Below are 13,458 nucleotides of genomic sequence, written 5' to 3'. Positions count from 1 at the left end.
AAATATTTTTGAAAATTTAATCATCTTTATGAGCCAGCCGATCAAGGGATCAATTTATTATTCTGAACAGTTGCTGTGTAAGACCAGCCTGTGGACATTTTTAAAATGACACTTTATTTTTCAACATTTAAACTCACAACCAATCACCGTTTTTTGCTGAAATGTTTGTTATTTGAAGATTTGTGAAGAGCTACAATAAAGATTGAGTTTTGAATTGAGGCTCGAACTGATTATTTTGTGAATTTCAATTTTTTTTTTTCACCTTGATTTGTGCCAGTACACCTTCCGTCTCTTTACTTGTATATCACAGGGATGGGAAAGGAAACGTATCGCTTTCGTTGTGTGGCATGTCTAGGCAAATAATATACAGTGCCTTCAGAAAGTATTTTCACTCCTTGACTTTTGTCACATTTTGTTGTGTTACAGCCTCAATTTTTGGATGAAATTTAAAAAAAATTGTCACCGATCTACACAAAATACCCTATCATGTTAAAGTGGAAAGACTTGAAGATTGCTGTTCACCGACACTCCCCATCCAACTTGACAGAGCTCGAGCAAATCTGCAGGGAAGAATGTGAGAAATCCACTGATAGTCATACCCAAGAATATTTGAAGCTGTAATCGCTGCCATTGGCGCTTCTACAAAGTATTGACTCGGGGTTGAATACTTATTGACTCGACATTTCATCTTTTAATTTTTAATTAATTTGCAAAAGTTTCCACTTTGTCGTCATGGGGTTTGTTGTGTAGATCGGTGACAAATTTTATTAATTTAATCCATTTTAAATTCAGGCTGTAACACAACAAAATGTGAAAAAGTCGAGGGGTACGAATACTTTCTGAAGGCAATGCATATCCCATTGCTCCATACCTGAGAAAATGCTGACCTTCGGAGTTCACTTTCAGTGATATTACACCATCAAGTACCAGAGCCATGTTTTCTGCTGCTTCTGTATTTGATTCATCCTGATGCCGAATAGGTTGGTGTTACACCATAACTACTGCTACTACTGTTTCTACCTTAAGGACCCAAATTATTCCCAACTTGGAGGTGGCAGCGGAATGTTTTTGGCCAAAGCCTTTCATGCACCGATTGGCCAGGTCTAATGTTCAACTGAATGTAGCTGGAATTTGTTCAGGGTTTTGGTGATTAACTCAGCTAATCTTTGTAAGCGACACCGTGAAATCTTTAAAATCCACCAGTAACCAGTGCTGGCGGAAGGGTCGTCCGATTTTGACGTCCTTCCAATGCCAGGCACTGAGTATGAACGACTAGGTTGAGTTTACAGTTGGGTCGAGATTTGAACCCAAAACTGCTCAAATGATTGCATTCGCTTAGAACATTTTATTCTTTTTTTTTTTGTTCGTATATATTAGCTTGAAAGGTCAATAAGTGATGTCAGCCTTTGGCTTTTCCTACTGGGAATGATTGCTTTGCATAATTCCCATCGTGTGCTGCCTTTTTGGCTGCTAGTTGCATCATTGGTTAAGGGTGTGGCTATGCCACTCATGCAGTGCCCCTATTACCAATAAATTGGTGCTCATTTCACCGACCTTGGAAGGATGACAGGCTGAGTCAACCCCCTGGTGTTAATTCAGTGGAAAATGGGGCTCAAACTCAGGTCCCTGGGATCCCAAGCCACCACCCTAACCACTAAGTCAACACCAGGCTTTGCTTTACACAACTAGAAGGGCACTGAGCGCATACCTCTGCCACGTAATGCCAGATCCATGAGATCATATCAAGCCCAATACATTTTTGAAATATCATGCCATACAGTACTATATCGTTTTTGGCCCTCTCTCAATGGTGAAGAATCACTTAAATTCTAGTATCCGGATCTTCACCAAAATCGAATCAGTTCGTCCTTGTCAGGCACTGAACCTGTCCACAAACTTTCATCTCGATCTGTCCACAACTTTGAGATATCCTGTACACAAACAGACAAAAAGGGGTGAAAACAAAAATAACCTCCTCCACCTTCGGTGGCAGAAGTAATTGTGGCCTTTTCTTCAACCCAAATACAGTAATTACTAACTTGAGGGTTGATGAACTCACTCCTTGTTCGGAATGACTTCCCTCGGTGCTAGGAGTAAGTAGTTAAGGCCATTTTGTGGACAGACTGTGTGGGTGAAAAGCAATGTAGTTTCCAGCAACATCTTGGATTCCTCCCAAAGCCTGTAAATCCATGTTATTGGTTGTATTCATCATCCGTATCCAAGTCTGGTTTATGCTACACCTCCTGTATGCATTATTATGCCACAATGGAATGATTGATGTCCTTAATTAATCTGAAGGTCTTTACCTTATTAAACACTACTTCATCATAGTAACTTTTCATCCAGTTGTGATGTCAGAAAATGCTAATGTATAAGCATTGTTCTTTAAGTTTTTCAATAAGTTTGCCATTTGTAATGTAACAATTCCTGTTTGGCTGCCTCTGCATTTCTCCCTGTGTGTAGGTGTATCTAAACAAGACAGATGAATCTTCCTCAGTTTTTGCCAATTTTAATGTTGATATTGTAGTTGTTTGTTTACAACAGCACATATCACCTTTCTGCAACAAAGTTGCAAATATAAATAAATAAATATAATGTCAATATACCAAAGGTAGATGCCATTGGTGCTCACACCAGTGGGATCATCAGCTGTGTGCCACCCATCAAAGTTTTGGCCCTTTGAAAACTCAGCACTCCCTTGGGGTCGTGGGCTGGTGGTGCATTCACGCTATCTCCCCCTGGTGGGCTTACATTAGACATCAAAATAATGGTCCTTACCTCGTTGTGCAACTATATATATATATATATATATATATATATATATATATATATATATATATATATATATACATACACACACACACACACACACACACACACACACACACACACACACACACACACACACACACACATCATTTTATGGCCAGCCAGTTAACACCAACCTGGACACACAGCCGAACAGTTTTAACTCTGAGGCGAACAGCCGAGATTCTTGGTGATTATGGTGCGTGCGCGATGGAAAACAGCAAAGGCACTTACCAGAATGGAAGCACAAGGGTTTGTTCTCGAACCCACAATGAATAGACAAACACAAGTTAATTCAACAATAATGGTTTAATGAAAATAAATCAACAAGTAATAATGAAAGGTGAGATAAAAGTAAATCTTAATTTGAGTCGTCTCCACTCAGTCACAATAACAGACAAGAGGAAAGATAAAAATAAAAACAAATCCCCCTTTTATGCTGGCACTCAGCTTTGCGTCCAGAGATGACACTTGGGAGCCTGGCAATCCTCGAACCGTGATGGAAATGCACAAAATGATGTGAAGTCGCTCGCCGTGTGAGCAACACACCAGATGGCATGAAGTCGCTCTCCCTGGCCACGTATGTGAGATTATTTGTGCGGGCGGTCCTCAATGTCAAGAGCCCACAAACCGCCTTTACAGTTCCTTCTCACGATTAAAATTGTCAACACCGCTCCCTCACAGTACCAGGTCCACACACACAAAAATGGCGCTACCTTCCTCTTCGATCCGTCGAGTTAGAACTGAGAGACGTGCTCTCCTCCTAAAGTGCATAAACTTCACGAATCAGCCAAACAGACAATGGTTGGCGTCTTGTTCCAGCATGTGAGCACATCTGCACCAGCACGACAATGCGAATCATGCAGCTTCTTGTCCGTGCCGAGGAAGAAGCCAGAGAGAGACTCCTGTTCCAACCGCCATTCTCCCTCAACCCTGCCTCCAATGATGTTACCCTGACCAATCATTAACCTCGGGGGTGTTGCCTGCCGGTTACGAATCCTGCTCGGAAATGTTCGGGTCCTGTGGGCAGCTGGGTCGGTTGGTGTTGTAAAAACATGGTTTTTTTTTTATGGCTGTCCTGGTAAATACAAAAACGTAGGGAAAGATCACCAAAGGGCAATCACATACTGGGAGAACTAGCCTTAGACCATACCTAGTTAACACACCACCCCACATGTGGTGACATGTAAACAATCCAAAGCTCACAGTTTTCCCTACTTAAATTACATCGAGATTTCTACTACCCGTCCACGGACCAAGCTATACTATACAATTCTATCTTCCCCATAAACATAACGAATATATATATATATATATATATATATATATATATATATATATATATATATGTGTTTACATACATACATACATACACACACTGTGCAGTATTGTATTGGGATCATTAATTGCACAATTCTATTGTTGTTGTTTTTTGCATCTTGCAAAAATATAAACATTCATCTCACTGTTGTTGATTTACTTATAGCTTTAGCCAATCAGCTCAATGGGCAATGAAATCACATGATGCACAGTTGGTTTTTTTAAAAAGTCAAATCTATGCATAAGTTGTATATAATTAAAGCCTCGTGCAGACTCTCACATGGAAGATGTCGGTTATAATTGACCTCATAGTGTACTTTTTATCGGTGCCAACTTGTTAGTACTTTTACCTCATGAACTTAGTTGCCTTTACTTGTCCAGCCAATGGCAGTAGTGTAGGCGTGGTTTTTATCTGGTTTCCAGCCAATCATTTTTCCCGACACCCCTATCGGGCTCTGGTCCCTCCCCCTTGAGGGACCATTGGAGAGGAAGGCTTTAATGTGAGCGTGATTTCCTGCTTGACAGCTTGCTATTTACATGGCATGAAAATGACTCACGGACTTGAGTTTCACTGAAGTCACTGGCTTAGCGAGGGGGTGGCGAACGGGGTGGCCACCCTGAAGGACACTTTTGGGGGACGGTGGTTTTTTGTTGTTGTTGTTGCATTACCGTACTGTACCTGAAGTATCATCTATCACCATTGACACTTCTGAGGACAATTTTCCCGTGGCGTGTGAAAGCGCAAGCGCAGGGAGGGGTTTAACTGTGCAAATGGCCCCGCCCTCCTTTTGCTGAACAATGGTTGTGGTCAGCGATGTCTCAAACAGAAGGGGCGGGCAAAAAGGAGCACACAGCATGCTGGGAAACTAAAGACGAAGACGAGGCAGGGAGGCTTTGGCGTTTCATTGCAGTTCATCATTCGCGTCTCAATCCTGTGTTCACGTCTCATTCCTGTGTTCAGGAGACAAGTTTGCTTCACTGAAGGCTAGGAAAATATGAACTGCACAGTCACAACAACAACTGAATGCTTCGTAGGCCGATGATTATTTTGAAAGGTGGAAAACAAAGGTGTAACTGTTTACTTGCAAATGAGCTGTACTTGATTCGATTTGCAATCGCATTATTTAATCCGGCTTTGTGTTTAATTCAGCATGTGAGTTACGAGAGGGCGGCAATTTGACATCTCTCCCCGAGTGGAATTTTTCCTCTATACGTCATTGACTGGAGTTCACTGGAGTTAAACCACATTCGCGGCCCAATCTTCAGCGACGCATTTCCTCTCCACTCACGGAGCTTCGTACCACGTGTGTTGTTCACAGCTCTATCTTCAGTGGGTTTTCGCTCCTTTCAACCACGGGACTATCATCGAACCCCTTTTGGTGAGCGGCTTATTCTCACAGGCACCGGCCATTTATGACACCCAAGTCACCGAATTGATCATATTATTTTATGGGCACAACGCCGAATTGGCCCACCGGTGATACGCCATTTCTTGCTTCTTTTTGAACTTGTGACTGCATTCACCCGCACTAAAGCTTTACAGTTTGTGGGACAACAACCTCAACAACCTGAAACCTGAAGTAATCAACTTTTAGTGATGAGTAGAAGTCGATAATTCATTTTTCTCTAACCTTATGTTTGTTAGATTGTTTGTTTAGATTGATGGCTCTCGCAGGTGTGTTCAGTTGTCAAGTTTCTTGTAGAGTGCTCACCGAGTGGCTTAAGCACTCGAGCAGGCATTCCATTCAAAACCGTTGACAAGGAACGAATGACTTGGCAAGCGCTTGCTAGCTGCTTGGTAACTGAACACACCCCTGGGGTAGTTTGAACAATGGTCAACGTTGGTCACGTGCATCAATCAGAGCGCAGCATCTGCCAAAACCCGAATTTTTCTTTAACCTGTGCTGCAAGTGGAATGGAACCTCATATGTGTATCGAGCCTCGAGCCCTCGACGCAGGATGTTTCACCTTTTGAAAAAGGTGATCAAACTTCGGGAGGGACCTTCAAATGTGCTTCATGAAGTCTTTTAGTGTCTTCCGTGCACAAATTCTGAAACTTTTGGCGATGACTGCGTTTTCATCCCATCCATTTAGCCATTATTTCATCCAAATATTTAACTTTAGTGGAGCGTGTTCGTTATTAAACACACATGCTGTAATTATAGTCATTAATCATCCACAACACAAGGAGGTAATTGAATGACCCATGACACCATTGCACTTGCCAGTTTGTATTTATAAGGTTTGTCCGCAGTCACCCTTTGTCTAACTGAACAAATGTGTTTTGTTAGCTGCAACTTTAAGGAAAAGATTCTCTCTTGGATTTTGGTTTCCTTGTTGGTATTTCCTTCTGAACTCCTGGTATGTGATGTGGGGTAACCCAGGTTCAAATCCCATATTCCTCCGCGTTTGTCTATCGTCTCCTTATGTCTTTGTAATCCATGTGAAAGCACACCGAGGTGCACTGTCCAGCATATGATTGATGTACAATCCTCCTTCCTCCATTAGCCCGAGATCACTATCAAAAATAAAATCCACATTGTATGGTAACCCAGTCATAGTTGGCAAGCATGACAATGTCATAATAGGGATTTATTTTGCGATTACACCAGGAAAACATTTCCAAACCTCATGACTCACATGTCTGTAAAAAAATAAAAATAATAATAATTGGTTCACCAGCGCCAACCAGAGTGACCACTATATTCGTTATGTCTGTGTGTCTGTCTGTTGCGTAGTCGATCTAGTCTACCCTTATTATCAGTATTTCCGTCGATATGTTTGTCTGTCTGTCTGTTGGGTAGTCGATCCAGTCGGAAAAAAAAAATCTTCCAAAAAATTTTTTTTTCTACCATTATTATCAGTATTTCCGTTGATATGTTTGTCTTTTGGGTAGTCGATCTATTGAGATTTATTTGAAAATTTTCTACCCTTATTGTCAGTATTTCCGTCTATGTTGGCTATGCCTGGTGTTGGCTTAATGGTTAAGGTAGTGGGCTTGGGATCCTAGGGTCCTGAGTTCAAATCCCGCTCAGCTGTTGAATTAACACCAGGTGGGGTTGACTCTGCCTGTCATCCTTCCGAGGTCGGCAAAATGAGTGCCAGCATGCTGGTATACTGTGTCGGAGTGGCGACCCGTCCAGGATTGTTCCCAATAGCCAAGGAGACTGCTTCGGCGGCACCAACGCTCTGCACAGAGTATGGTCCTAATGGATGGATGGATGGTTGGCTGCTCTTAGAGCACCCTTATTCTGGACATTTCCATCTGTCTGTCTGTCTGTCCGCGAAACTTTGGTCAAGCCTAGGGCTAAACCACTCAACCGATTCCAATGAAATTTGGTAGGTAGGACCAATATTTCTGGGAATCGTGTGCTTTCGAATATGGGACCCCGGGCCCCTTCAACGGCATAGCAACAGCCCTTTAATGTGGTCAAAAAATCGAGAAAAATCCCCCCAAAAAAAATCGAAAAATCGAAGCTAAGAGTTCTGTGCACAATCTATCTTGCTCCCTTCGTGCCAATTTGCAGCCCTAACAAAAAAATATTTGTAGGAGGAGATAGGTTTTGGGCGAGTACATGTCAAACATTTCAGAAACGGTTAATTGCGAATATCTCGAAGAGAAAGAGTCTGATTTTGATGAAACTTGGGTGAAATGTGTACAATGTGGCTAGCATGTACACAAAAATGAATGGTTGCTATTCACACCTCCATTGCTTAGCAACAGCTAAAATACTTTATCTTACATCGTACACTTATTGTGGACTGTACAAAAAAAATCAATACCTCCGAAACTGAACCTCCGAGGGACCTGTTTTTTGTGCCCAAGGAGAATGTCTTACAGCATCATATAAAAAAATAAAATCTTTAGCAAATAGATAAATGGAATTACCAGGGCTGCCATTTGTTAGAGTCTCTTTGGAAACATGCCTGAAATTTCACAAGGCGGGTTTCTGGGCACAAACTAAGAGGGCTGTGATAATCATATTTATTGTGCTAAATTGATTTGATAGCATGTGCATGAATATCGGCGAGTCGCGTCGGCCAGCTTTCCATCTAGAGCGAGCAGCCATGTCGCCTACCGGCTTGTCTGTCTGTGTGTCTGTCTGTGTGTCTGTCTGTCTGTGTGTCTGTTGGGTAGTCGATCCAGCCCAAAAAAAATTCCGAAAAGAAATTTTTTTTTTGATCTACCCTTATTATCAGTATTTCCGTCGATATGTTTGTTACTTGGCGAAATCTTCAATTTTGTCAAGTATGTTGGTCTGTTCCGTTTGTTGGTTTGTTTGTTTGTTACTTACGAAATCTAAAGATTTCGTAAGTATATTGATGACTTCCGTTTGTTTGTTTGTTTGTTTGTTTGTAGGCACAATAACTCGAGAACGGAAGAAGTTACCAATGTCAAATAACACCACATGATCCAGGAGGCTGATGGGGAGTGCTGATAAGATTTTGGTCAAAATCGGTCAAAGGTCAAGATCACAGTGAGGTCAAACGTCCAAAAAATGATAACTCGAGAACAGAAGAAGCTTCCAATATCAAATTACACCAGGTGATTCAGAAGGGTGGTGGCTAGCGCTGATTAGATTTTGGTCAAAATCGGTCAAAGGTCAAGGTCACAGTGAGGTCAAACATCCAAAACATTCGATTTTTGATGGATTGGTACAGAATCATCGTAGAAACTTCTGGTTTGCGTCGCAACCTTCTCAAGAGACAGCTTTTATTGGACAAGGTCAGAGGTCAAGTTGACGATTTCGTAAGTACCAGTCTCTGACTGTTTGTTTGTTTGTTTGTCCGGTCGTCTACAGCCCAAACTGCTGGACCAGTCCTTCTTAAATTTTTACACCTAATAGGCAATCCACCTTCGACGGTCCGTGTCCAAACCCCGTCTTAATCGGACTAAACGTCACGACGTGACGTCACACAACATGAAAACACATTTTTGGACATAACTCAGTGACCGGAAGTCGTACGACTTCAACTAATTCGCCAAGTGTCATGCTAAGCACGATTTTTCATCTGTTGGGTAGTCGATCTCGTCGGAAATTTTTTTTTTAAGATTTGTTCTACCCTAATTATTTGGGTAGATTTATTATTTAATTTGGTTGACGCCAAATTAAACTTCATTCAAATATCTAAATGATTACGAAATGGATCTTATTACAAATTACGCATAGTTTCCGCAAGCGTATGACGTCAAAGTTTTGCCTATTGACGTCATTTTAAAAAAAATGTTTTCGCTCGTGTGCAGCCGAAACTACTGAAGCAATCGTTCTCAAATTTTAACACGTGATAGCCAATCTTGCTGAAATAGTCTGGGATCAAATCACGTCATAATCGCACTTAACGTCACGACGTTACGTCAAAAAAGGTGAAAACAAGCTTTTGAACATAACTCAGTGACCGGAAGTCCTAGCGACTTCCTGTTGATGCCAAAACAAACTTCACTGGAATATCTAAATGTTTTAAAATGCATGTTAGTACAAATTATGCCCAGTTTTCGCAAGCGTATGACGTCAAAGTTTTTAGCTATTGGCGTGCTTTAAAAAAAATTATATTCGTTCTACGGGTCACAATTCTTAACCGATTTGGATGAAATTTTAACAGCTGATAGAAATCCACAGTGCAAAAAGATATGTGGCTTTTGGTGATGTTCAAGATCAGGATCTGGATCCTGCATCACTTTATATTATTGCCCATTATAAACCAATGGGTAATTTTGTGAATTACACATGGCTATTTCTCAAACAGTTTTGCACTTATTATATTGAAACTTATACTGTCTATTTATGCATGCAATATTAACATGTGTACAAAGTTTGATCGAAATTGACCCAAGGTCAAGGTCAGAGTCACCCAAAACATGAAAAACACACACATAAAATACATATTTTTGTTTTACAACATATTTCAAACCTGATAACGGGATCGTAAGGCTGGTTGAAAAGCAATGTTCCTCGGTATTTTCAAATATTTTCTACGATCAGAATGAAGGCAACAAGCACCGATGATAAGTTGTTGAATGTCACATGGTGGCTTTAAATGAGTTGTGAAAAATTTTCAATCTGCTGCCATTACCATGACAACGCGCGCCTGATAATTGTTATTTGTGACGTCGTCATTTTATTAATGTACGAACAAATAAACACCACACATTCCATGACATTACAGCTTGGACCACCACACGGAAAGGTCAACTAATTCGCCAAGTGTCATGCTAAACACGATTTTTCATCTGTTGGGTAGTCGATCTCATCGGAAAATTTTTTTTTTAAGATTTGTTCTACCCTTATTACACTGGTCAACAACAAATTTGTTGTCTGCATTTTTTAAGCTGATTTAGGACGAATCTGATGCGCTGAATCCAAAACTCACATTAGTTTTGTTCAATCAGGTCAAGTTTTTGAGATATGGCCACATGTTTTTTACATTTTTGTTCACATGTACGCATGTGTGGAGCATTTTAGAAGAAGTTGGTGGGGGTAAAATGTCATGTCAAATAATTGTTTTGATTGGAAATAATTATTTTAATGACAAGAAGTATTCAGGTACGATAGTTCTGGGTGATTATGTCGAAAAGGGATCAGTTTGAAGTCATAAAACCTCAAAATCTTCCAAAAATTGGTGAGGCAAAGCATAAAGTTCGTGGATCAAAACTAAAGTTAATGGGGCAGATTTTGTAATAATGTGATACAAAAAAGTTGTATTTCTTGAAATAACGAACTCTGAAGAATGTACAATACCTACATGCGCCAATTTATGACATGCGCTTCTGCTCAAGCTTGGAGTGCCACAGTACGAACCCAAAGATTGGAGACTGTTCATTGACAGCAGCAAGCGATCACTGAAATGTGTTCTGCTACACAACGGCAACCAGTTTGCCTCTGTACCCATCGCTCACTCGACTACACTGAAGGAGAAGTATGAAGCGGTGAAGTACGTGCTGGAGAAAATTGGTTATGATCAGCATAAGTGGTTTATTTGTGTTGACCTGAAGATGGTGAACTTTTTGTTGGGACAACAGTCTGGCTTCACCAAGTACCCATGTTTTCTGTGCATGTGGGATAGTAGGGACCGTGCTCAGCATTACACGAAGAAGGACTGGCCTGTGCGGGAGGAATTGGTGCCATGCAAAGAAAGGAACGTCATCAACGGCCCTCTGGTGGACAGAGACAGAATACTCTTCCCACCGCTGCACATCAAGCTCGGCTTAATCAAGCAGTTCACCAAGGCTCTGGACAAAGATGGTGACTGCTTCACTTACTTGTGCCAGGCTTTTCCAGGATTGACCATGGAGAAGTTGAAAGTTGGCATCTTTGATGGTTCTCAGATCCGTCAGCTCATCAGAGATCCAGAGTTCAAAAACTCAATGAACGAAGTGGAACTGGAAGCGTGGAAGACATTTGTTTTGGTAGTGAAGAACTTTCTTGGCAACAATAAGGCCAGAAACTACGCAGAACTTGTCAACAACATGCTGACTGCTTTCAGAAACCTGGGCTGCAACATGAGCATCAAGATGCACTACCTATTTTCACATATGAACCGGTTTCCTGAGAACCTGGGTTCAATGAGTGACGAGCAGGGGGAGAGATTCCATCAGGACATGAAGGAGATGGAGACCAGGTATCAGGGTCGCTGGGACGCAGTCATGATGGCTGACTACTGTTGGAATCTGAAGAGAGACCTCCCTGCCGCTGAACATTCCAGGAGTTCGAAGAAACGGAAGTTCAAGCCCTGAAGTTTGAACAGTGGTGACGCAACATGCAATTTACTTGTACTTACCTTTATCAATGCCCACCATTCAGATGACAGTAATCGATGTTTCTATCATGTAATCAATAAATGTTGTTGGCAAAACATTTTTTTTTCTTAAAAACATGTTTAGGATGATATGTGTTGACAAAAATCAGCTGATAATGCCACAAAAATGTAATTGATTTTGTCACAAGATCTGATTTTTTCAAATCAACTTAGCACAAAAACCTGACCTGATGGAGAGAAACAGATGCCATTTCCTGATTCAGCAGTGCCAGAATACCCTAATTCACTTGTAGAAATCTAGACAACATTCAGAAAGTAAAAAATTGTTGACCAGTGTTATCAGTACTAGTACGGGCCCGTAGGGGCGGGCCCGTAGGTGCGTAAACGACGACTGGATTGGGGCATTATTTCAATTAGATTGGACCAACCGTATCATAAATGGCCATAACTTGGGAAACATACTCAGGTCCCCAGCGTCAATTGTGACGTCATATCAAACGAAGAAGAATTGTGTTGTCCTGTCATTGGTCGACAGATAAATGGCCGTAACTTGGGAACCGCTTGTCTGATCGATATCAAACCTTGAAAAGCACATCCACGGGGCCCGGCAATATTCCTGGCAAGTTTCAGTCAGATCGGACCGTTGATCGTGCAAAAATAAATAAATAAACAAACATTAATTGTGACATCATTCGTGATGTCATAGCACCGTGTCTTGTCATTGGCCGACAGATAAATGGCCGTAACTTGGGAACCGCTTGTCCGATCGATATCAAACCTCGAAAAGGCACATCTGCGGGGCCCCGGCAATATTCCTGGCAAGTTTCAATCAGATCGGACCGGCGGTCGCAGACAGACACACACACACACACACACACACACACACACACACACACACACACACACACACACACACACACACACATACACTGCTGGAATTATAGATAGATTTAAAATGGCGATTTCAGTTAATACAATGGCGATTTCGATGAAACTTGGTTGGTAGGTTAATACCATGACCTAGTTGTGTGCAAATGAGAACCGTTGTTATGGACACCACTGTTGCCGAGCAACGGGACTTTGAAATATTTGAAAAATCATAAAAAAAAATTATTTTTTCGAAAATCTAAAATCGGGCCACGAGCGACTGTGGGCAGTACATTCAGCCATATAGTCAAAATTTTCAGCCGGATCCTGTGAAACTGTCGGAGAAGATAGACTTTGAATGAACCCTGGTCGAAAACAATAAAAAAACGATGTTCGTTATATCTCAGAGACTATGAGTCAGATATACATGAAACAGGTATGGTCAGTTCATGGTATGTCCTCGTTATGTGTGAGAAAGAAGCGTTGCTGTGGACCCCTCCGTTGCCTAGCAACAGCCGAAAAACCTCTAAATGTGGGGGTATTTTAACGAAAAAACAATCTGCAGCATTAACCCTTGAAGCTGGAATCATGAATTTTCTTGTGCCTAATCCTAAGGTCATTCCCCATCGAATGGGCCCATCATGTCAGGTTCTATTAGGTAGTCGGCTGCCCATGTCCGCCTTCCGGCTTGTCTGTCTGTCTGTCTGT

The 13,458-nt window shown here is 41.4% G+C and overlaps 1 protein-coding gene across 2 annotated transcripts in view; it reads right to left on the bottom strand.

The window, feature by feature from the left end:
• Positions 1–2,493: 2,493 nt before the first annotated feature.
• LOC147027882 (sorting nexin-2-like) overlaps positions 2,494–13,458 on the bottom strand; it is a 249,288-nt gene continuing 238,323 nt past the window's right edge. For both annotated transcript variants that reach the window (XR_015057316.1, XM_085877623.1), the window contains exon 18: positions 2,494–3,886. Coding sequence is in view for 1 of the 2 variants with exons in the window: in XM_085877623.1 (XP_085733749.1) it covers positions 3,876–3,886 (11 nt within the window). In the remaining variant the exon portion in view is untranslated. The remainder of the gene's footprint in view (positions 3,887–13,458) is intronic.

The sequence above is a fragment of the Eptatretus burgeri genome, chromosome 4 (assembly GCF_056783735.1).
Source record: "Eptatretus burgeri isolate ZD-2024b chromosome 4, Ebu_testis_v1, whole genome shotgun sequence".
Lineage (NCBI taxonomy): Eukaryota > Metazoa > Chordata > Myxini > Myxiniformes > Myxinidae > Eptatretus > Eptatretus burgeri.
Note: the sequence above shows the minus strand (reverse complement) of the source record. Positions and strands in the feature narration are given on the sequence as shown.